Below are 26,040 nucleotides of genomic sequence, written 5' to 3' on the forward strand. Positions count from 1 at the left end.
GGTACTAGCTAGTCTAGACACCAGAGACATCTGAAAATCCTTGTTCTCTTTTGGCCCACCTGAAATTGAAAGATACAGACATAAATTGGTTTGAACATACTGTAATTGTCCAACATGCTCATAATACATGATAAACTGGTTGGGAAATGGATATTTTATGTATTTTGCAAGAAATTTATATACTGTGTTCACAATTACCTTAACCATACTCGATAACCGTTGAAACTGCAGTTAATTCACAAAATAAAACCATTCTAGGGTCAAGCTAAGCCCGACTTAGGCTATACGTAAGAGCTACAGAGAATGTGGTGATATACATATCTCAATAGGTACTTTACTGTATAGAATTGTTGTGATACACGTCATACTTTGTATAACTTTTTCATACCTCAAAATGAACAGGCAAATAAATGTATATATGTAGCAGTTATTAAATAAGTTTCATGATTATTTTATTCATCATTTTCTGTTTTATAGAGAAACTGTATGCAGTGTTGATATACATCCTTGCAACTCTCAATAGGTAATAAGCAAATAGTATAGTAATGGGTTCAACTTCACTTTCACCACTTTATTTTGAAATTATTTTAGACTGATAAAAAGATACAGCTTGATGAAACATGATGTAATTCTGTTTAGTAATGAAATATTGCTCTGTATTTCTTATGCTCATAAAATCATTTTAGTTATAGTGCAGTTAAGATACATTTTCACCCAATGATGATGATGTATTGTAGTTTTTAAATCAGTTGATTGTCTACAGCACCAAAAAATATTTGTCTTGTTATTTACGTGGACACTTTCTTCCAGTTCAAAATGCCGAAGGCTGGTGGGAAAATGAAGGCCATGAGAAAGGTCGTGGAAAAAGTCGTTCATAGTAATGTCATCAGGGCAATTATACCAGCCGGGATGGCAGTGGCTGGCCCTCCTCTAGGTCCAGTGCTGGGGCAGGTAAGTTAAGAGTTCATTATCTTTGGGCATCATTACTCTCTTTATTTTAAGTCACATTACTTTCCAGTACCTTTTAGAAATTGAGGGGGGGAACAGACCCATAACAGCCATTATCAGTATCATTTCTATGTACAACTCATGGTACCTTACAAACAATTATTAAATGAATCTATGAAACAGGAAATTAATGAATACTACTGTCCCAAACTGTACTGTTTATTACAAATCAAATAACATTTATTATACCATTGATACTTGTCTAGCTGTGGCAAAATATTATATAACTTTCAGGTCTCTTTGTTTAGAGACACCATGGCTATCTGTATTAGATGCTGTGTGTATCTGTAGCCCAATTAATGAGCTGAAGTCCACAAGATTACCTTTGCAGTGTCCCTTTGGGGCCCTAGCTGCAACCTCTGTTATTCCTTTTACTCGCTTCTGTTCATATCTTTCGTCCATTTTACTTTCCACCCTCTCCTAACTATTGTTTCATAGTGCAGCTTTGAATTTTTCCTCATGTTACATCTTTAAAACTGTCTTTACTCTCAATTTTATCACCACTGAATGACCTCATAGGTTCCAGGACTTAGCCATTGGCCTAATTTGATATTCCAGTGATTCCACAAGATTATACTATATGTTTTGTTAGCTTTAATTTCCATTTATCTTTATTGACAAATTATTAGCTGCCTTCATGTCAGTGGCAGTAATGGAGAGAGTACTGCACAGGCTGTTCCGGATTATCGGCAGACTCTGTTAATGGCATTCCAGTTTTATGGCGCTTGTCTAGCACCATAAAGTATCGGATTTCGGTTATCGGCACCATAAGGCACTGATAATAGAGTTATGGTGCCATAACATACCTAACAGATGCACCATTAACCAGGTATGGGCACCATAAGCACCATAAATTGCTGAGTTTCGGTTAATGGCGGTTTTCGCATATTAACGCCCCACAGAGAATGGAACCCCCGCCGATAACCTGCGACTACCTATATTGTATTGTTTTATCATTATTTCATGTTTCCCATTACTAGTTTCCTTTCAACAAAAATACAGAACCTCGGACCTTGACGCCATTCCATTCCAGAAGAAGCGTCAAGATGCGATTCAGTCAAAATCTGACTAAGTTTTTTAAGAAATAACCAAAAATGGATTAATCCATTCTTGACCACCACTTATTACCCTAACCTTGCCTTTTTATACAAAACATTGATACTAAATTACCATTAAATAAGTTCAGAGGTAAATAACATCATATAGATGTCATTTTTTATTTTTAAAAAATGTACAGTGGTCCCCCTGTATTTTGCTTAAAACATCTTATTTTGTTAGTTAAAACTCAAGAAAAAATCACTAAAAGTTTTTATACCCAGTTTTTTTAATAGTTTTATCACAAAAAGTGCATTTTATGATGAAATTGATAAAAAAAACAGGAATCTATGGATATTTCTCATAAAAAATTCTGCGAATAGGCGAATTTTCCCCAAATAATGGGGGGAAATGTGCCAGAGAGAAATCCTTGAATGCGTGAATCAGCGAATCCGGAGAAAGCAAATTTGGGGGTCCACTGTACACTGTATAAAAAACTGGCCTACATCCAATGTGGCCATATTACCGATGGTTGACCAAAGTGCCATTGGCTAGGCTAGGTATAGAATGTACTATAAATGGGGTAGGCCAGAAAATTTATTGCTAATAGTAAAACATTGAAAAACAAGAATACGTAATTATTCCAGTTAATTAATAAAATATTAAAAATAAGATGATAAATCAGTTACACAAATTCTTTTTTCATACGTTTCAATAATCTCCTCCATAAGTTCAACTGTGGTTCTTACTGTTTTCCTCTTCTTGTCTGAAAAGGCTTACTTGGGACTCATGATTGAATCAAAATACAGTTCAGAGGCCACAAAATACTTAAGAAAATATTCTTCTACAAGCATGTAACTGCTCAAAACAATAATAGCAGAGTGAGCTGTCTTTAAACAATGCCATCAACAGCACCAACTAGTGGCAACTGACTTTAACACTTTTGTTTACAAAAACCATATGGTTCAATGGGTCAGATTCCGGTTTTTTGTCTGAGGTCTGATGCAAAATTACTCAAAATTTCATGTCAAAATCTGATTATGTGAAGTTATAATACAGTTAAGGACCAGGGTTCTACTGTACAATACAGGACTAGCAGTTGTTACATCGTACAATAATCAATTAGCGAAAGCACTTAATTTTACGTTACATTTACATACATAACAATACAGGCAGTCCCCAGATACGCGAAAACCACCATTAACCGAAACTCGGCTATTTGTGGCACTGATAACCGGTTAATGGCACCTCTGTTAATGGCACCGATAACCAGAACTTGGCTTGTTATGGCCCCGTAAATCACCGATTTTAAAACTGGATCGCCATTAATCAAGTCCGCCAATAACTGGGGACTGTCTGTATTGAATACTATAAGTGATGTTATCTTCTTCAAGTCAATGGCCTCTGTGGGCTTGTTCATATGGAAGAGTTTCATCTACTGAATTAATAATAATAACAAAATAATACATAATAGGAAAATTCATAAAAGTGATCAAACAATGATTGAAGACAATTTCAAATTTCAAACTGTATGACTTTGGCTATATTTTTCAAGATGATTATAACTTGCCACAATTTGTTTCAGCGCGGTCTGAACATTGCATCGTTTTGTAAAGACTTCAATGCAAGGACAGCTCACTACAAAGAAGGTATACCTCTACCCTGCAGAATACAAGTAAGGGGTGACAGGACTTACGACCTCACTGTTCATCATCCAACTACGACTTATTTCTTGAAACAAGCTGCGGGAGTCCAGAGAGGAGCAATGAAGCCTGGTAAGAGGTCTTTGATATCCAGGAAGAGTGTTGCATTTGGATAAATTTTTTAGAACTACGGAAAGCAACGTAATTAGTGTATTTTCACACCTGGTTTTCTTTAAAAAGATTAACACTTGGAGAAATCCCCTCATTGGTTCATCTTTTTTTCTTTGTCTTAATTATGGCATAATTCAGATCTTCGTCTTTAACCCTCTCCTAGATTTTCTTGGGCGTCCCAATTTGTATCATATGCTACTTTATTTCAATATCTTGTATACATTTGTATCTGACTGCTCTACAGTTCTCATTACATGCCCAAACCCTCTTCCTTATGCTGATTTTGGTCACAAAAAGAGCCATAAAAAAGAACAGTTTTGATGTGAAAAGAAAGTACATAATGATTAAGTTCCAAAGGGGTTTAGCCAAAAATAAAAAATCAGTATTAAAGCAGTGAATCACATGTGACTATACACTTCAAGCTAGAATTTTTGGGCAGCACTTAGGGCAAATAGTACGTATTTCATTATGACCCTGTGGCGGGATCACAAGCATTAACCCCCACATTAACCTAATCACTCCAGCTGCCAAACCCACCGTCTGTCACACTTTCCTCTTTACACCACAGAATATGCAGGACAATTGACCTACCTACACACAGAAACAAAAAAAACACAAACACAAAAAACTCTCAAAACATGTACTTACCCAACTCCAGGCTATTCTGTGCTGTCTGCCGGTCGAGGTCATGGAGATACCAACAACAACAAGACCACAGCCAAGAACCACAACCCACAACCCAACAACAACACAATACCCAAGGACTACAACACAACAACCAAGGAACACAACCACAACTCAACAATACAGCAACCAACCAAGGAACACAACCACAGCCCAACAACACAACAAACAACCAAGGAACACAACCACAACCTCACATATAACAACAAAAACTCAACAACACAACAAAAGACCGCTGCACAAACAACACATAAAAAACAACACACACCCCCACTAACAACACCAACAACAACCCTCAACCATAACAACTCACATATAATAGGAACTCAACATACAACTCAACAAAAAACCTCATAGCACAACAACTCTTAAGCAACAATATCAAACTAACAAAACAACAACTAAACAACAAACAAAACACAACTTAGCTGACTATAATGACACTACTGACTGGTGCTAACACTACTGGGTGTCACAGGCTTTAACCCAAGACTGCCTGAAAACTAACCAAAAACACAGAACTCGGATCTCTAACAGCACCAGCAGACAACCCAGAACTCTCCAACAGCCTATTCAGTCGTTAACCATCCAACCACCAATTACTCTCTCTCTCTCTCTCTCTCACACACAGATGTTGTCAAATGGAACTCCATAACTCCTCCATAACCCTATGGGCTTATTTTTTACATAATGTATGTATTTTGAGATTTACTGATGCGAGAAACATACCTTTTCTTACAATTGACACGACTTCTCTCTCACAGGAAATGAAGTCTGCGGCAAAATAACCCTGAAACATGTATATGAAATAGCAAAGTTAAAAGCTGAAGATCCACCTCTACAGCTAATTCCTTTGCAGAGGATTTGTGAGATGGTCATTGGATCAGCGCATTCAATTGGGATTGAGGTATGGTTAAGAGTTTGTGTATTTTTATTCGTCTTGTCTTATGATTTCTAGAAAGCACTATTTGACAAAATTTAGACGTATTCATTGGGCTGATCCATAAAATCTTCCGCCAACGCAAATCTTAACAACCTCATCAAGTCCTAGGATACGTCCAAGCAAAAGAAAGAAAGATCCAGTCTCCGGGAACAGGTACGCATTGATGAAATGGCTGACAAGTCCTCTTTTAAAAACCTCTTATGTTCCTCTTCTCTGAGAAGCCTTTTCCAGAAGACACTTTTCCTTGTGGCCTTGACTACTACTAAACGTATCAGCGAGATCCAAGCCATCGATAAGGAAAGCTTTCACTAAGAAACATGGTTTACTCCTTTCCCTGGTATTTCTAGCCAAGAATGGGGACCCATCAAAGCACTGGACCCGTTCTTGCTCTATTAAGAACTGAACAGACTTCCTCGGCTGTGGCCTGCAAGAAATGAGAGAGAGTTCTTTGTCCTGTTAGGGCTTTCAGTTTATTACCTGTTCTGTTAAGAACTCGTATCCCCCCCTGATTAAGGAAGCATTGTCCTTCTTCCAGAGAAAATTAATTTCTGAGGCGAGCTCTCAGAGTTAGATGGACATTCTGCCTATTTTTAAGTGAAAGCTCTTGACGTCAGGACAGTCTCTACCCCATTAGCTTTCAGGTACAATATGTTCCTTGCTTACATTCTGTATTTGACCAACTGGAATTGCAAATTGATCTTCATGTCTCACTTTTGAAAAACAGTGTTTGTAATTGCATTATTATCAGTGACTGGCATGGTATTGGGTAAGAAAGCATAGTAATTTCTCCTACTGCTCTTAGACTTGAAGTAAGGTGTCAAGTTTTGGGGAGCCTGGGGGTACAATGTACCTGGAGCAAACCCCAGTTTAAGTGGATGGGTTGTGGGTTTTTTTCAGTGTAGGTAATAGTATTTTCTGGTTGTTTTGTATATTGGTACTGAGTATTGTCTGGTTGTTTTGTATATTGGTACTGAGTATTGTCTAGTTGTTTTGTATATTGGTACTGCAAGTAGAGGCGCCCCACGGCTCAACCACCACGCCACTACAGGTTAAGATGAGCACCAACCAGAAACAGTTTTCACCAGCAATAGCTTTCCTACCAGATAAGGAAATGACAAGCATTGTTTCAATGCTAGCATCTTTTTCTATTCAAAGTCACCACCATTCTTTTTGTTGAGGGCAAGTTTTTTGGACCATGCTTTTGAACATGGTGATTCTCAACATATATATACTGATGGTTCAAAGGGTTCTGATGGTGTTGGTTGCTCTGTAGTGACTAGTGATAATATTATTAAAAAGAAGCTTCCATCTAATTCCTCTGTTTTTACAGCTGAACTGCTGGCAGTTTTGACTGCTCTTAAGTATATTTTTTATAGTTCTTGTACTAACAAGGTTTCTGGGCTCAGCTCGTGTCGGCCTATGAAAGGATCCTTAATATCATTCTTTCTAGGTAAAATTAATCTAAAAATTACCAAGAGAAAAAACAAAAAATTAAAGAAAAATGTCAGTAAACCTGACTCGCTCACTCTTAAAAAGAAGTGTCGGTATGGTAATAGGGGCGAGTGGGAACACTACCACGAGACATTCACCAATTAGACCTTCCAATCAGAATCCCCACAAGAGAGAGCCGATACCAACGGGCGATGCAGCCGCTAACTACTACACTAGAAGGACGCCACGGACAGCAGCGCCCCTAGCGGTCATCCTTAATTATTAGCGCCAGCGTTCGGACGCATTTTCTTGCTTGTGCTATTTTCACGAGGATTTATCTCACCATCTATCATGGAACGTTCTGCCATCGCAACGGCTAAGTTAAGTGCCTCATAAGTAATGTTTTACTGTATTTTAATCTTCCAGGAACCAGTATTTTCCTTCTAATAGGTCATATACGGTTTCCCGGTTGTCTCGTGGCGGCACCATGCTGCCTCGTTAAGAATTCCCGGTCCTCCATACTGGGACTTCTTATACTTATGGGCTTACTATATCACGTTCATCGTTTTTTACATCGAGTTTTAGCTAGGTTAGCCCCTTTACCATTTCTCTTAGTTTGGTATTTAGGGCTATTCTATGTTCCAGCCCAGCATCCCAGCTCTTGCTCTTCATCGGCTATCGCTGGCTCCGAGTAGGCTTCTGTTCCTCGGAACAGTTTGCCTCCTCCTGGGCTTCTTTTTCTTCTACTAAAAGTGTCTTTTCCATCTTTACGATGTAAATTTGGTTCTATTTAGGGTGTTAGGCTAGCCTAGGTGCATGTCCCATGTATTGGTACAGCCTGGTTCACGTGGCCCTACCACGGTTGTGTTGCTTCGCGGCTTAGGCCACTTGCGGTCACGTGTTCCATTGCACCTTCCCCTTCCCCTTCCCTCCCTACCAGGTATAGGGAGGCGCTGGGGGACCCCTTGGTTGCCATGACAACCTCAGTTGCCTTCCTCCCTCTCTCTCTGAGGAGGCCAGGGGTTCCTCCCAGCGGGGGGTATAGGGCGACCACTCATAGGGTACCGGGTCTCCGAGCGGGTAGTTGTTGGGACGGGGAGGAGTAGGCCACCCCCCCCTCTCTCTCTCCCGCCGTGTTACGCCGAGACCCTCCCCCCCTCCCCAGTGGCTCAGCCACCTTCCCTTTCTATAACGAACGGAGCCTTCCGCCGCAGCCGGGGCACCTTTGGTTATAGATTACTGGCTCCGCCAGCGGGCGGGGTGGTCACTACTAGTGGTCGGTTGCTTGCCTACTATATCCTTGCATCTCTCCCCCGCTACCGGAAGGGAGCTTGCTTCTTACCCGGGCACTCTTCTAGTAGCGGGTGGGGAAAGGTTTGATAATTATTGTTATTGTTAAGGATATACCCTAATTTTACGATGATTTGTATAATTTTATTATTCATATGTATACCATCTCCGCCATTATCCGTCGTGGTTTCATTTTACCACCACACCTGGTTGGATTCTATCTCTTGTCTCCGCCGTAGCCTAGGACAACCAACCATTTTACTACCACACGTATTATGGCGGGGAGGCTCTGGTTTAATCTAACTTTCTCGCTCCGGCACCAGCGGAGCAACTGTTAGGCTGTAAGTGTTCTCCTGATACTTATGTATATCTTTCCACTTACAGGCTACCAACTGTCAGGTCCTGGGATGCAACGCGACGTTGTACGACCCCCTGCGTGCCACGATGAGTGCAGGTCTCACGCTCCATGTGCCACGCCGTCACAACGATATGATCGTTCTGGCACCCGGAAGCCTGCGCCATCTGCTACGACCTGGCCAGTCAGCTGGTGGAGGGAGTAAGTCGATTATAGACTTTTTTATCGTTTTACTAACAACTCTTAGGACATAAGTTTGTTAACCCCATCCCGCCATTAGAAGCTCATTTCGCCTTCCTTTCAGGCTGCTGGTGTGAGGGAGGTCGCCCTTGCAACCCTGAAAGCGTGGGTAGGCGGCTTCGGAAAGAACGCCGCCAAAGGCCAGCCTTACATTTTAGACAAGAAGCTGGCCGTTCAGATCTTCCCCGGGAGCAAGTCAACAGGGTAGTTGACCCTTAGCCGCAGCTCCTCTCATAGCCTCCATCCAGCAAAGAGATGCAGCAGTCTTTCGGGGTCGTGGCCCACACACAGGAGTCGGTCCCGGACGTCGCTACCCTGGACCTTAACATTGAGCCTATGGCGGTAGGTGTGGAGGATTTGTTGGTTGAGGTAGGTGTGTCGGGTGCCCAAGGTCTTTCCTTGGGCGCTCCTGGATCTTCTCCTGTCCCTTCTTCAAGTGCTTCTTTCCAAGGCTTTGTGGGATCTGAGATCCCTACCCGCTCTCCCGCTCTCTCTGTACCCCCAAAGGTGAAGGGACAGAGAGAACCGAAGACCCTAGTTAAGACGACTTCTAAGAAGTCATCTTCGTCTTCTTCAGCTAAGAAGTCTTCGACTTCTTATGCTGACGCGGTGAAGGCCAAGCCGAGCTCTTCTTACTCGAAGAGCTCTAGAAGCAAGTCTTCTAAGGAGAAGGCTCGCGCTCCCGCCGAGCCAATGCCTTCTCCGGCCTCTACCGCATCCACTCCGGTAACGCCGGTTGGAGTAGCGGGACCCAGCACCTTTGATCCCACTGCTTTCTCAGCAGTGGTGATGCAACAGGTGGGTGAGTTGGTCGGCTCTCCAAGTCTCCGCCCTGGGGACAAAGTTTGAGCAGATGTTCGCACAACTGTCGAGCACTCTGTCTCAATCGGGCCAGTCCATCCAAGATCTCTCTAACAGAGTTAGAGAGAATGAGGACCGAGTAGCTGGGCTCTCTCAGGTCCCCCTTCCAGTCTCCCCAGTAACAAGTGCTGGTATTTTCCAGCTGCCACCATATGACTCACTTACCAAGCTTTCTCTATGGAGAACCCATGGAGAGTAGCCGCTTACGCTCCATTTAAGGATGGTATGATCTCTATCCCGGAGTGTGGAACTCGAAGGATTGAGGACTTCGAGTTTTATCCTCCGGGTTTGACGCAGCCTTTCATTGGCTATGCTAGGCTGACCGTAGCGGCGCTTACTAGGCCGAGGACAAGATCTCTAGGGAGAATGTTCTCTACAGTAGGGATCATTGCTCAACGTGAATGGGTTCACTGCCTTGAGGGACTGGGAGTGTACAAACACCAAGCTCCAGGCTACAAGAGTCCTTTCACTATTTTTGCGACGGAAGAGGAGGCTTCTCTTCCGTTCGCTACAAAAATAGTAGAGACGACTCTTCAGGCAGTCCTCAAGGACGAGCCCATGCCACAGCTAAGGGAGGCAGAGTCTACTTCTCCGCTCTTCCCAGCTTTTGGAGAATTGTGGGAGAACTTGCCAGCCACGTTCACGCTTGGTAAGCTCAAACCGGACCGCTGCGCCATGGACCAGTTTGGCGAAAAGCTCCCCAAGGCTGCCTGATTCCTTGATTCAGGCGGAGTTCGACGCTGCGAACTAGGTTTGGCAGGTCCTCAATTCGCTGATTATAACAGAGATGGCTGCTCTCTCGTATGCACGGAACCTTTGTTTTAAAATCTTGGCCAAATCCCAGCTTCAGACAGTTCAGACGGATGCTTTCGACTTCTTCCAAGCTAGGAGGAATTGCCGAAAGCACGTTCTGCAGGAGTGCACTATTAGGCACGAGCCTAATAGACTCCTGGCTTCTAGCATGTGGGGGGGGGAGCGGATCTCTTCCCAGAGTCCGCTGTAAATGAAGTACACCACGAGGCGGCTAGGCTCAACCAGAGCCTTAGAGCTAGGTGGGGTATTTCATCTAAGAGGAAGCAAGAATCCGTCCCCACTGCTAGTAAGAAACCAAAGGAAGTCTGGTAAAAAGGTTCCAGCCTTACCAGAAACACCAGCAACAGCAGCAATTCGTTCAGGCCGTCCCGGTTACCCAACGGGACAACCTTCTACTTCTAAGCAGAACCAGCCCATCCTCCTGCTGTCTCCTCAGTCACAACCTTCGACCTCCTACGCACTCTCGCCGGCCTTCAACCCTACGTATGAAGGTCAGGCCTACCCTCCCTTTAATAGACAATCAAGAGGTAGGGCGAGAGGCTACTTTCGCCAGCGTGGCGCAGGAGGGCGACAAGGAGTAAGCAGTTCAGGGAGGGAGGGCGTGGTGGTCAACCCGCCCATCAACAATGAGGCTCCCCAGGTAGGAGGAGGCTGTTCCTCTTCCGTCACAGGTGGGGGTTCAGCAATTGGGCACAGAGCATAGTGTCCAAAGGATTGGGTTGGAGTTGGATCAAAGATCCTCCTCCAATCAAATCATTCCGCCAAATACCATCAAAGGAATTGACAGATTATGCGGAGGAACTCCTTCAGAAAGGAGCTATTGCGAGAGTCAAGCATCTAAAATTTCAAGGTCGCTTATTCAGCGTGCAAAGAAAAGGCTCAACAAAAAGAAGGTAATCTTAGACTTGTCAAAGCTAAACTCTTTTCATTCGTTGCGACAGTTCAAGATGCTTACCCTCTCGCAAGTAAGGACCTTACTTCCTCGTTGGAGCCGTCACATGCTCCATCGATCTTACAGACGCATACTATCATATCCCTATAGCCAGACACTTCCGCCCATTCCTAGGATTCAGGCTAGGAAATCAGACATTCTCATTCAAAGTGATGCCCTTCGGTCTGAATGTAGCCCCCAGGGTATTCACGAAAATAGCAGAAGTGGTTGTGCAACAATTGAGAACTCAGGGAATCATGGTAGCAGCATACCTCGACGATTGGTTGATCTGGGCACCAACAGTCGAGGAATCCTTGCCCCTCAAAGCCACCAAAAAGGTAGTTCACTTTCTGGAACATCTGGGGTTCCAGATAAACAAAACGAAATCCAGACTTACCCCGGAGTCTCGTTTTCAGTGGCTGGGAATCCAATGGGATTTGTCTTCCCACAATCTGTCAATTCCAGTGGCCAAACGGAAGGAAATAGCAAAATGTCAGAACAATTTCGTCAAATGCAAACAAACATCAAGGAGAAGCCAGGAAAGAATCCTAGGGTCCCTTCAGTTTGCTTCGGTGACAGATATCCTCCTGAAAGCAAGGCTAAAAGATATAAATCGAGTTTGGCGATCGAGAGCGAACGCCAAATCTCGAGACAAGTTGTCAGTAATCCACAGATCCTTCGCAATCAACTCCGTCCATGGTCAAAAGTAAAGAACTTAGCCAAGCGGGTACCCCTTCAATATCCCCTTCCAGTGTTAACCATTCACACGGATGCCTCCCTGTGGCCGGTGGGGGGGATATTCTCAGTTCAAACAGGTTCAGGGGACTTGGTCAGTTCAATTACGCCAGCTCCACATAAACGTTCTGGAAGCAATGGCAGTATTTCTTACCTTGAAGAGACTGCTTCCCCCGAAAAAGTCTCATCTAAGACTAGTTTTGGACAGTGCAGTGGTAGTTCATTGCATCAACAGAGGAGGGTCCAAATCCAAGCATGTGAACCATGTCATGATAGCCATCTTTGCTCTAGCAAACACAAATGGCATCTGTCCGCCACTCACCTGGCGGGGGTAAGAAATGTGATAGCAGACGCTTTGTCCCGGTCAGTCCCTCTGGAATCAGAATGGGTCCCTAGACGACGGGTCATTCCGGTGGATATGCCGGAGAGTCCCAGGTCTCCAAGTAGATCTCTTCGCCTCACAAGCGAACCACAAGCTCCCTTGCTATGTGGCCCCCAACCTGGACCCTCTGGCTTATGCCACGGACGCCCCTGTCGTTAGATTTGGGATCAGTGGAGAAAAATTTATGCTTTTCCTCCAGTGAATCTCCTTTTGAAAGTCTTGAGCAAGCTGAGGACTTTCAAGGGAATAGTAGCTCTGATTGCACCGGACTGGCCCAAGAGCAACTGGTATCCTCTACTTCTGGAATTGGTCTCCGACCTCAACGGATTCCCAATCCCAAGCTCTGTCACAATCAGTACAAATGAGGACTGTGTTCGCTTCCTCAGGAATTCTTCAGACCCTAACTTTATGGACTTCATGAAGTTTGCGGCTAATAAAGATGCTAATATTGATCCACAAAATATCCTCTTCCCTAGAATCAGATAAGGAGAGATGTCAACTATTTAGACAAATATGACTCAGCTGTTAAAAAAATTCAGCATCCTTACGTGAAAGAATCAAACACTACAACCATGACATTAATTTAGCTATATCCTTTTTCAGATCCTTGTTTGAAAAAGGTTTGAGCAGCTAGCACTATTACTACTCATAAATCGGCTTTGAAGAAGATCTTTCAGTTAGGTTTTCCAGATAGATCTGACTGAATCTTATTTCACGTCTATTCCTAAAGCTGTGCTAGACTTAGACCTTCTCAAAAGGCCTACTGCAGTTTCATGGTTCTTAAATGATGTCCTCAAAACTAGCTTCAGATACTGACAACTCGTCTTGTACATTTATAATGCTTCTTAGAAAGCATTATTCTTATTAAGCCTAGCTTCAGGAGCTAGAATTTCAGAACTGTCGGCTCTATCCAGAGATGCGGGTCATGTGGAATTCCTCCCCTCAGGAGAAGTTCTGCTTGCTCCGGATCGTAGTTTTTTTTGGCTAAAAATGAGGATCCTCTTGCAAGGTGGGCCCCTGGAAAGTCATCCCACTTCCGCAAGACCCTTCTCTCTGCCCAGTATCAACTTTAAGAGCCTTTCTATCTCGTACAATCCTCAAGATCCTCAGGTTCTCTCTTCAATGAGAGAAAAAGGTGGTACTTTGTCAGTAAAAGGTATTAGACAACAAATCCTTTACTTCATTAAACAAGCCAATCCTGATTCATTCCCAAAAGCACATGACATCAGGGGAGTAGCCACCCTCAATAAAGTTACTTTCAACATATGAAACTTTGAGGATCTTAAAAAGTATACTGGATGGAAATCTCCGACAGTCTTTAAACTGTCATTAATTTAAAGTCCTTGGAATCTTTTAAAATTTTCAGGCAGTAGCAGCGGGAAACATTGTTTCCCCTGATACTGTATAGTAGTTGTAGTACAGATCCAGGTCTCCTTTCTACCTACCTCATCCAACATGCCTCACCCTATCGCATGCTACTCGGATATCCTAGCCTTAGCTGCTGAGATCATATTAGTGGATTGTCCCTTATTTTTTTTTGCTAGGGACATCCACACTATGTACTGATAATGTACTTCAGTGTACCTACCCTTATTTTTATGCTAGGGTAGGACACAATGTGTTTGTATATTTTGTAAATAAGTTATCTAAGTAAATCTATTTTGTTAAAATAAACCCCCCACTTGCATTATTGTATTTTACTTGTTTACTGTAATTTTAAGTACTTTACATTACTAACTTTCTTTTATGTCACTGTTTAGAATAAGTTAGCCTTAAGTACTTAGTTTATATGCTGTAATAATTGATTTACATATATTATATCCCTCAATTTTACAACTGATTTTCATTTGTCCTTTTTTCCCCTCCCATCTTGTCTGTTTCTCTGGTACTCTTTCATAGGCCGACACGAGCTGAGCCCAGAAAAGGGATTTTGACGAAGGAAAAATCTATTTTCTGGGTGATTGGCTCGTGTCGCCCTATGAAACCCACCCTGTATTATTTGCCCCCCCCTGCAGGACAAGATGTTTTTAGATTAAGGATGACCGCTAGGGGCGCTGCTGTCCGTGGCGTCCTCTAGTAGTAGTAAGTAGCGGCTTGCATCGCCCTGGTTGGTATCGGCTCTCTCTCTTTGTGGGGATTCTGATTGGAAGGTCTAATTGGTGAATGTCTCGTGGTAGTGTTCCCACTCGCCCCTATTTACCATACCGACACTTCTTTTTAATTAGTTGAGAGCGAGTCAGTTTACTGACATTTTCTTAATTTTGTTTTCTCTGGTAATTTTAGATTAATTTTACCTAGAAAGAATGATATTAAGGATCCTTTCATAGGGCGACACGAGCCAATCACCCAGAAATAGATTTTTCCTTCGTCAAAATCCCTTTTTTACCATTTTTACCGACTCTTTAAGTGTTTTATCTTCTCTTAAAAGCCTAGTCTCTTGCAACCCTTTAGTGCAAGAAGTACAAGATTGGTTTTATCTTTTAATTAATAGAAGAGGTTTTTCTGTTAGGTTTTGTTGGGCTCCATCCCATGTTGGAATTGTTGGGAATGAGCGAGCCGACGCTGCTGCTAAGGCTGCAACTAGGCTTAGGCACATTTCCAACATGGGCGTCCCTGTTTCCGATTTTAAAAATACCATTCGATTTTATTGTAGAGACCAGTGGCAGGCCCACTGGTCTACTTTAGATAATAATCTTAAATTAAAGTCGATTAGGCCTTCTGTTCATCCTTTGCCTCATAGCCGGATGGATAGAAGGTCTGAGATAGTTTTAGCTAGATTACGTATTGGCCACACTAAATATACTCAAGGGTATCTAATGATGAGTGGAGCGGATAGGCAGGTTCCTCGCTGTTCCACCTGTCATGTGGATTTGACTGTGGTGCATATTTGTTCCGATACGTAATACAAACCCTCGGTCCTTTAACAATAGGATGGTAACTAGCGGCAGCTGGGACGGTCGTAAGCTTCGAACAAGGGGAGAACGGTAGTTAACTGCTTGTCCGATCGTGCGCGCGCCCGCGCGCCCGAGAGGTGAAGAATCACTTTTGCTTTCGGCCGCGGGTGTGAAGGACGTGTTCGTCATCGCTCTCTGCCCGCTTCATCGTCGTATGCTTTGTTTATATTGTGTTTTCTACTAATGGTTTGTTTGACTTGAAAATGAAACTGTAAGTACACTGTTTTCATTTTCATTACTTAATTACGAATCAACATGGAGCTATCGCCGTAGAGACGGCGATTTCCGCCCTTTTCATGAATTGAACCCTTGAATTGTGTCTCGGTGCCGAGGGCGGGCGCACTCGCGCCGAGTCATGTATTTTGGGCGAAAGTGTGTAATTGAAAGATGTAAGTACTCTTTTGCATTATATTTTTGCCCTGTGCGTTCGTTGCCGAGAGCTTGATTGCGCTCGGCACGAGCCTCTTAATGTATGATAGAAATGCAATGAAAGTGGATTCGCAATGCAGTTTTCTTTTCATTTTCATTTATTAATTGCATCAAATTTAATTTTGGATCAATTTCCGCTCTTACCCGGGAATTAATCCTTACGATTTATTGCTGTGAAAGTGAAAATAGCAAGTGCAGTATTGTTCATTTTCATATATATTTATGATAGCATCATATTATATGGATCAAGTTTCCGCTCTTACACCCGGGAATTGATCTTTCCCCCTTTAAGTTCTATGAATGAATCGCAAGTGCAGTATTCTGTTCATTTTCATATTACTTTTCACTGCTGTGCGGGGGTAGGGGAAGCGAAGGTCTGCCAGGAAGTCGTCGGAAAGCTCTCCCGCGACTCCCTTGGTATCCGATTCTTCGTCTTCTTTCCTGCCCCCCGCTCAGCTTCCTCGTATTTTGTTTTTGGGGTCTTCCTTCCGTTCGGGGTAGGGCATGTCTCCCCCCCCGTGCGTGAGGGAACCCCTCATACTAATCTGTCTGTGCTACCGCAGGTGCTACATCCGTGGGAGACGACCTTGGACAGGTATGGGCCACTGCGGCTGCAGGGCGTGCCTAGCATCCACAATCTGCTGCAGCGTCTAGCGAGGTCTGGGGCGGTGACCTGGAGCGGTCTCCACTACAACCTTCACGGCCGCTTATGCTGCTTCCCCCCGCTGGTTTACACTCCCCATGCTGTGTCGGTGACGCCGTCTGCCGCTTCTAGGGCCGGTCGCGCCGTACCGAGGAGGGGGTATGCCGCGCCGCCTGTGTTTTCTTCGTGTTGCCTGCCCCAGACTTCCGCTGTTCCCAGCAGCCTCGCCCCTGACCGGCCGCCAGTACCTATGGTTCCCGCGCGGCTGGCGTGCCGATGATTCCTACGGGAGGCGATGGCTGGGCCTGCCGTACCTGTCGCTGATGTGGTTCCCGCTACTGGCTTGGCTGTCCCCTTCTGTGTTTACCGCTGCCGCTGTTCCTGCCGCTCCTGAGCTGGTTGCTGTTCCTGTCGCTCCTGGTTCCTGCGCCTGTCCATGCTGGTCCTGCCCATGGTGTGTCTTCCCCAGTCCCAGTCCTTCCGGACAGGGTGCAGTCGGGCCGTGTTGCTTCGGCAATAGGCCCGACTCCGGCCTGGATGGAGGACCTGTCGACTGTCCTGCGTGAGCTGACGAAGAAGAGGAAGGTGTCATCTTCATCTTCGTCTGTTGCTGCCTCTTCCCCTTCGACTTCTAAGGCCCATAAGCCGAAGAAGAAGAAGGCTGCCTCCCCCTAAGAAGTCTCCTTCGGGAACTTCTAAGGGCCCGTCCCACCTCGGTGGGACTGGGTCCTTCTGCTGGTCCTCCTGCTCCTTCGGGCGGGAGCGGGGCCCGTCTCCTTCCGTAAGGAAGAGATAGACGGGGACAGAGGAGTATCGGTTAGCTCTGGTACTTCCTCGCCTGGTGCTAGCGGCGATGCCGCTACGCCAGGTTCCGGCTCGGTCTCTCGTTCGCGGGAGATCCTGAGTGTACGCTCTCCCTCGGGAGACCGTGCAGCCAAAGTTTCGGCGCCAGAGTTCGCTCGGCGCCAAGACCACGGCACGGAGCAGAAGGCTGGCGAGAACCGCTCAGGTGACTCTCGCCAGGCCAGCGGCCGCTCTCGCAGCGACCAGCTGGTAACCCCGGGTTTTGTTATGTTCCCCCTAAGAAGAACTCCTTCGGGAAACTTCGAAGGGCTCGTCACACTCCGGTGTGACGGGGGGGTTCTTCTGCTGGTGCTCCTGTTCCTTCGGGAATGGGGCCCGTCTCCCCTTCTGAGAAGAAGAAGAAGACGGGACCAAGGGTGTGCTGGCTACCGCTGGTACACCCTCGCCTGGTCTTGGCAGCTCTGCTGCTAAGCCAGGTACCGGCTCGGTTTCTCGTCCGCGAGAAGTTCCGAGTGTACGGTCTCCTTCGGGTGACCGTGCAGCCAAAGTTAAGACGCCTGAGTTTCCGCTCAGCGTCATGACCGAGGCACGGAGCAGAAGACTGTCGAGAGCCGCTCAGGTGACTCTCGCCAGGCCAGCGGCCGCTCTCGCAGCGACCAACCGGTACCTCGGGTGGACGTGACGGTCTCTGACCGGCCACGGGTTGAGGCTGGGAAGAGGTCCCCCAGGTCCCCTCGACCGACGGTACCAGCCTCGGCTGGTACCAGCGGTTTGACGTGCCGCGAGGACGCTCACCGGTCTCACCGCGAAAGTGAGCTCTGCAGGTCACCTGACCGCCGCTCCCACAGGGACCGGGCGGATACGAATGATGACCAGCAGCAGCTCGTCTGACGCACGGGCGGACCGGGGTCGACGTGCTCAGTCGAGCCGCTCGCCACAGGTGAGCGGCACGGCCAGGCCTGCAGATCGATCCCCACCGCGGGTTGGTGATCGGCTGCAGCCCCCCACGTACGCTGGTCCTGCCAGCGAGCGGGGGGGGGAGCGTCAGGTCTGTCTCTCCACTACCTTCAACTTCCTCGGGCTACACCGGGAAGAGCGAGGTAGCTAGGAGTGATCGTGAGAGGTGCGCCGCTCACGATCCCGTCACGACGCCGCACGTGCCACGTATGGTCTTAGGACCAACCAGGACGTACGCGCAAGTGATTGGAGGCGACCTCGTTGGGGGGGGGGGAGGGGGGTAGCGTCAGTTCTGTCTCTCCGATACCTTCAACTTCCTCGCATACGCCAGGAAGAGCGAGGTATATAGGAGTGATCGTGAGAGATGCGCCGCTCACGATCCCGTCACGACGCCGCACGTGCCAGGTATGGTCTTAGGACCAGCCAGGACGTACGCGCAAGTGATTGGAGGCAACCGTCAGGGATCTGTTGCTGGTCCTTCTTCTGAAGGAGGAGGGTGGGAGCTGCTCTTGTTGGAGGGACTGGATGGTCCTACTCCTCAAGACGCTGTAACTTCCGAGATTCAGAGTAACTTTGCCCAGGTTATTGCACTGATTCGTCAGCACAAACGACCTGGGGGAAGGATCGCCGCCCCTCCCACCAGCGGAGCCCATGTCTCTGCTCTAGTCGTTTTGGGGCCCGAGAGGGAACCCCAAACCGACGGTGGGTTTGCCGCGATCGAGCTTGCCGATTCTGTCTTGAACCAGAGTCTCTCGTCTCCGGACAAGAAGGCTCTCTCAGTTCTGGCCGGTCGATCAAGCTACTTCCACCTCCTCTACTGCGACAGCGGCGTTTCTACGTGTCTTCGGGACACCGTATTTAAATACTCCTTCGGTCCTCCTGAGAGGTTTCGACCTCACGAACCGAGGACTGGAATGAGTCGGGAGGAGGGACGGTATCGGCTCTCTCCTGTCAGGTGTCGATCAGCCCCACCCAGACGACGTTCACAGTGGCGCAGACCCTTACCTACAGTGAGAGTTCGTAACCCTCCTCGGGAAAACGTTTTCTCCTGACGATACGTTTTCCCAGACTCTGAGAGGCCATCGCCGCAAGGCGATGGCTGCTCCTACTCTTCTCCAACTGCTAGTTCCACTGGGAAGGGCGAGCGAGTATCCAATTCCTCCTCCATTCCCTCTCTCCTTACGGCTACGAGGGAAAGGGGAGGGATCCTACAGAGATTTCTCTGTAGGATTCCACGTTGGGGACTGCGCTACCGGGGGGACCTTCGGGTCCTACCTGACGTAAGCCCCGGTCGTTGAGGAGGGATCCTGCCCCATTCTCGATTTCTACGGGAATCGAGAGGAACCACCAGCCGATATCGTTTGACGAATTCGGTGGGGGTTTCGCAGACTGCTTAGAATTCTACGGAATTTCTAGCGCATTCAGAGTGTTAGAGTTTCTTACGATCTCCAAACACTTAGGCGAGACCACGGTCCAAAGTGAGCGAGACGAGAATCCCCGATATGTTACACGATAATACCGGGAACCTCGCCTATGCTCGAATTCCTGGAATTTTCTAGCAAAAAATAGGAAGAAGACTGCTGCTGAAAGAAGACTATCTCACAATAGGCGACCTAACCTGGAATAGAGAAGAACGGCACGGGGAAATCCTCCAGTTTCTGGCTTGAACTATCGTCTTAGTATTCTGTTCACCATTGAAGCTTTCCTTCGAGGAAGACTTCTTCACTCTCTTTGATAGAGACCGAAGGTGGTCGATCTCCAATCCTTATTTTGTTTTTTTCTTGAAGGAAAGAATTTAGGATGGAGATCGTTGTTCAGAATCCTACAAATATACTACGTATATTAACCTCGCGACATGATTCTGCTAAGCAGTTGAATGGTCCCGAGGGGGTAGGCGCATATCCTGGTTATTCTACGGATTGCGACTTAGAAGAAAGTATTCTAATTGAACTGCAACTCGGGTTGCCTGCAACCTCCCAGGAGTTTCCAGTTTCAATTTTATATACTTTATGGTGTTGTCACAACAACACCATTTAAGCTTTTATATTTACCGAAATTCGTTTCGCATAAATATAATTGCTCGAGCATATCTTTTTATGCTCGGTGGTTCTAGCCGAACGCATTCCTTCGTGGAAAGGATACTTGGCAACTCAGGATGACGAGTCAGCGACAGCTACTGCGTATTGAATTGCCCGAGGCATTTCAGTACCAGCTGCCGCTTTGAGATGGACGGTTGGTTATGTCTTTCTCACCTGCTTTGATTGAATACCACCGTATCTCTGCCCAACAATCACGGACTCAAGTCTCTGATTACGGGGATTCTCGCATACATGAATGACCATCTACTGCTGTGACGCTAGTATTCACGTCTTCGGTATTGCGAGAATTTTAAAACAGAGATATCTATTCGACTCTCTCTTTCTGTTTACCGCACGGTAACAGAATTCTGTAATAGTCTCTTGCTGCATCGTATCTCGATAATGCGAATGATTTTTGCGGAATCTGAGTTTGTCCTCAAAATATCTTGTATTCGGAGGTGTGCAATTGTTCATTGTTCACCCCGGATTAGCAGATGTATTGAAAGACATCGCCTACTCCCTCCCACACCTGCCAGCTCTACTTCCAAACGTTCAGCCCATGAGAAGCAGTTCTTCAGGCGGCTCTCCCCTGTGTTTCATTACTGAAGAACGCCCGCTTTCACTGCACACCGGACAGCAATGAAATGGCGGTTAGCGTTTTCAGTCATTTGTAAGCACAGGTTTAGAATCTTGAGATTCCTTCTCTCGATTCAGCTGGAAGACGTAGGTTGCATTCATTGCCTACCTTCGTCTTCAACCGTCACATAGTGTTTTTGTTTCTCCTTAAGCTGAGATTCAACGTCTATGAGATTTTCTTGCCATCAGGGAGTCGGTTCTTTTGAAGGCAATTGACTTTCGCCTTTTGAGCTTATGCATTAAGAGAATCATCGCCGCGCCGTCCGGCATCGGTGACTAACAAATATTTTATTTGTTTGGTCTCTCAGCATAACTCTTTAAAGGGCGAAGGTCACGTGACTTACCCGGATGCTTGGACAACTTGCCTCTACTGATTCCGAACCAGTCAGTCGGCAGCTGTCAGAGCGCCCGAGTCAGTTACGAACTATGCTGTGGACTTAGTTCGGTTTGTTCCAGAGCAATTCATTACTTCGTCTTAATAGCTTGTCAGTATGAGTACTGTAACATAACCAAAGTCGAGAAGAGGGATAGGTCATACGACTATGCCCTTCTTTTCGTCTTAGGTAACTGCATGACTTCTCTTGAGAAGTCAAGCACAAAGGGATGGGGATTTGTGACGCTCGATTTCGTACCGATCTTCGTAGCGAAGACTCAGAACCCTTCGGTAACTGACGATTGGTTCGAGTCCTTCACAATACCCTCCCTAATGGACTCCACCGCCTCCGATACGAGGCTATGCTGCTTTGTCCTGTGAAGGCGCGACGGAGCTGTCTGAAGAAACTTCGACACCAGGATGAGTGTGGACGCCTCTTCATCATTCTCTCGCGTTTCCGCAAGAACTTCTCCGTGGCGGCAGGTAATGAGGCAAGTGCGGGCCTGGGTAAACCGGCGCCCGCATGCACCTCCTTCTACCTTCGGGATATTGCCCAACCGTTCCTTGGATCTTTTTTTCCTTGGGTGAAACCGTGGTGGTTGCTCAACACGTTGTGTAGTTAACCCAGACCCTCGCAGGCTGAACAGCATCGAGTCCTGGTGTGACCGTAAGAAATGGATGAGGAATGAGAGTGTGACTGGCTCCTCCCATCTTTTTCTTCTTCCCTCTACCTCTGGGTAGAGGACACGGTCGTCACCCTGCTGGGTAAGGACGAGATGCAGTGAGCTACTCAATAGAGCACCATCCTATCCCTTTTCAGTAGGGATAGGAGTAAATATCCACCACTTCCTCCAACAAGGGGGAGGAAGTGGATGCCAATTTGAGACAAACCCATCATTTTATGATTGTCTCTTGCAAACAGGAACAAGTTCTTGCTTGCTGGTACGAAGAGATACGCTTGCCTCTCTCTTAGTACTTGGCCCAGAGGTATGACCATTGGATCCTGCTGGTGGCACACCACCCCGATCAATCGGACAGAGGTTTGGATCCCTCCCTTGCTCTTACGACCAGGGAGGCACTCCAGGGTTGGACGAACACCAGTCTGTTCACCAAAAAGACTCAGATTCCTCCCACCAAGAAGTGAGTCTTCCTATTGTTAAAGGACCGAGGGTTTGTATTACGTATCGGAACAAATGACAATTTGTCGAAAATTGCATTTTTTCCTAACTATACAAACCTGAGGTCCTTTACATAGTCCCAACCTCATGCCACTCTCATCTGCAACTTTTTGCATGGGCCTAAAGCAAAAGTGATTCTTCACCTCTCGGGCGCGCGGGCGCGCGCACGATCGGACAAGCAGTTAACTACCGTTCTCCCCTTGTTCGAAGCTTACGACCGTCCCAGCTGCCGCTAGTTACCTTCCTATTGTTAAAGGACCTCAGGTTTGTATAGTTAGGAAAAATGCAATTTTCGACAAATTGTCATTTTGGTGGAGTGCCCTCATTTTGAAACCAAACGTAGAGCTTGTTTGCTGGCAAATAAGACACTTGCCGATATTTTAGGTGAAGGTGCTCAGGCAGAGCAAATTATGACATTTTTAAAAAATATTGGTCTTTTTACGAATTGTAATTATCTTTTAATTGTTTTAGGTTTCTTGTTTGGTTTTTATGAATGAATGATTTGTATGTTAGATCGGTTGTGTGTATTTTTCTTTGTGTGATAGCGAGTTTTTTTATTCTTAAGATATATATGCGCTGAATGGCCCCTTGGCTCCGGCGCTTGGCTATGTGCCAAAAACTTTATAATCTCTAATCTAAATGTTTTGGAGTAGAATATGTCCATGTATCCCACCTCCATTCAATGTGATTCAGCTATGTAATTTGTCGAAACTTCAACAAGTGAGGTTGTACTTTACTGCAAGTTGTAATCTATCTTTGCATGTATTTTCCTCATTTACATAAGTGGAAATGCACATTGTATGAAAGAAAAGTATTATGTGTTGTTGTATTTGTATTTAGTTAGGAAAAGCATTGTGTTTAGTTACTTCATGTATTAATTTGTAAGTATATGTGTAATAGCTTTAACTGCTAACTGTCGGTTGTCTTTTGTTGGTCTGGTAGTTAGCCGAATATGTTTGGTAGTTCGGTCAACCACAGTCGTGGGCAGTCTCGTTACATCCACCAGAGTGTGAGGTTGTACAAAAATGGCTCACGGATGCCGTCATAATTAAGACGACAAGAAGTCATCAAGATCACCGTATTGTAATCACTTGAGCATTCTGTGTTCAAAGTTTGTTTGGGGAAAGTGCCTTTAGGGGATATGTAAATCTAGAATAAGATTAGTTTTCTTGTGATGTGCTTTGAATGAGAGTTACGAAACACAGACTGTGCTGGAAGCTAATCTCATGTAATTCAGGCTAGGATAGCGATCTCATCATTCACAGTACGTATCCATCATTCACAACCACAGTAAGTTAATGTCATTTATGTACTCATTGGTATACATAACGCAATGTCAGATCTCGAATGTCAATTAAAATGGGTAAAGTAATCTGGGTGTCGTAGTGTAGGTCTTAGGCTACCATTTGGTTATTCACATTTCGAGTCACCTTAGGCTATACGATCACTTGTGATTTGGAATGCTCTGCTTATTACTAAGTGAGTAGTAATAAAATAATTACTTGAAAAGTTACTTATATGAAAATGAAATTTTCAACATAAAATTAAGTTTCATATTAGTTACCAAGTAATTAGAGCTGCCCGCTTCCCCTCAGATGGACACAAAGGCACAAAGACAATGAAGATATTTGCTAAGTCATTTCCAGTATTCCTAGCAGTGGGTAAGGTGACATATTCCCAGCAGTGGGTGGGCCTGTCACCTACACTAAAGAATTGAACTGCTACCTCAATTTTTTAAATTAAAGTTGCCACGCAAGTTGAAACTATATATGAAACTTAATTTTATTATGAAAATATCATTTTAATAGTAATGATAAGTACAACCACCTTTTAAGCAAATATAAGGTTCCACATTTTTACGAAAAGCATTTTGATAAAGTTGGTTTGAAAAGAATTCCTGTTAAAAGTCAGAATATCAATATATTGCTGTCTTTAAGAGGTAGAGTTTATGACCATTATATTAATGGACTTCTTGTGTTCATTATCAGACAGTATTTTACCCTTAGGCTTAGCTTCAATAAGTTTTGTGTGGTAGTATATGCCATTACTTATGATATTCATATTCATTCCGCTTGTCAGGTCTTTCCCAGAGTTGGCCTATTTGCAGGTGATTTTTTAAAATAAATATTACGCAACACTTAGAATTTAGAGATACAGTTAAATGATATTGATCAGTTACAGATTATTTATTGGTTATTTTTTATTTGATGGTTGTCAGTAATACTAATTTTACCTTGGTTAGCTATCATGGTTTTGGTTAAGAATATCTCTTATTGTTACTAATTTTACCTTGGTTAGTCATCAAGGTTTTGGTTAAAAATATCTATTATTGTTACTAACCGTACTCTGTTATTTGAAGTTTTTTTTTACATTTGTGCCTAAAGTTTAAAAATAACTTTTTAAATATATGTATAAAATCAGAATTAGCTGTGAAACTGTGAAACTGGTTGTGTGTAATTGGACAGTTTAGTGACTTTATTGCCCCCAAATTTAGAGATTCTGTAGCCAGTCCTACTAGATAGAGTCAAGTGCTTTGACTCAAACTGACTGGAAAAAATATTTTTATATTACATTTGTTGTCCTTTCAGGTTGTGCAAGACCTTGATCCAGTGGAATATGGTGAGTTCCTCGAAGGTCGAAAAGTCATCATTGAAGAGCAACTTAAAGAATTGGAAGAGAAGAAGGAAGCCAAGTTGTTACGAAAATAGTGAAGCTCATTTACAATATATTGTGGTATGGTTTGGTAACATACTTAAAAAGGATTTAATGCATTCTGGTTTACATTTTTTAAGTACTGTATTTGTTATTTGATACAATATACTTTAGTAAAATAGCCTTTACCTGTATACTATTCTTAGCCATAGATAAAGACAATTGCATCGTCTAAATTTGGTAGTGATACAGTTATGAGCTTACCAGTCTGCATTATTATGTAAACAGTGTAAATACTGTAATGTATTTGTTGTATAATTACATGATTTTGTTATATGACTTGCATTTACATAGCCTAACACAATGTTTCTCATGAATGCATAGTGTTGAATAACCCGATATGCTGGAGCATTAAGTTTTTTACCTGATTTTATGGCATAATACCTTTTTCCTGTCCATGAGAGTCAGATTTAAAGATTTGTATATACTACAATAATTTCCAGTCTCATATTGTTATTATTTAGAAGATGAAACCTATTCATATGGAACAAGCCCACAGGGGCCATTGACTTGGGAAATTTGTACGAGATCTGCTAATGAATAGTGTTTTCATTTTATTAGAGTTCAGCCTCATACCCCACTAACTACACCATTCCCTGATCTGGTCCATGTCCCAACTGAGGCTGAGGGCAGCTTCATTTCTCTTTAGTGGAGACTTTACTACACCCACAAGTGTTGCATCATTGGTATACTGAACAATCTTGTTTTCCAGGCCAACAACCATGTCACTTGTATACAATAAAAATAACAGTGG

The 26,040-nt window shown here is 44.7% G+C and overlaps 1 protein-coding gene across 1 annotated transcript; it reads left to right on the top strand.

Moving 5' to 3' along the window:
* The first annotated feature begins 776 nt into the window (after positions 1–776).
* On the top strand, positions 777–25,562 carry LOC135209756 (large ribosomal subunit protein uL11m-like). Its single transcript, XM_064242543.1, has 4 exons — positions 777–951; positions 3,629–3,818; positions 5,306–5,448; positions 25,163–25,562. Exons 1-4 carry the CDS (start codon positions 817–819, stop codon positions 25,280–25,282), a joined length of 588 nt encoding a protein of 195 aa, XP_064098613.1. The 5' UTR covers positions 777–816; the 3' UTR covers positions 25,283–25,562.
* The last annotated feature ends 478 nt before the right edge of the window (positions 25,563–26,040 follow it).

Source organism: Macrobrachium nipponense, chromosome 38 (assembly GCF_015104395.2).
Source record: "Macrobrachium nipponense isolate FS-2020 chromosome 38, ASM1510439v2, whole genome shotgun sequence".
Taxonomy (NCBI): Eukaryota; Metazoa; Arthropoda; class Malacostraca; order Decapoda; family Palaemonidae; genus Macrobrachium; species Macrobrachium nipponense.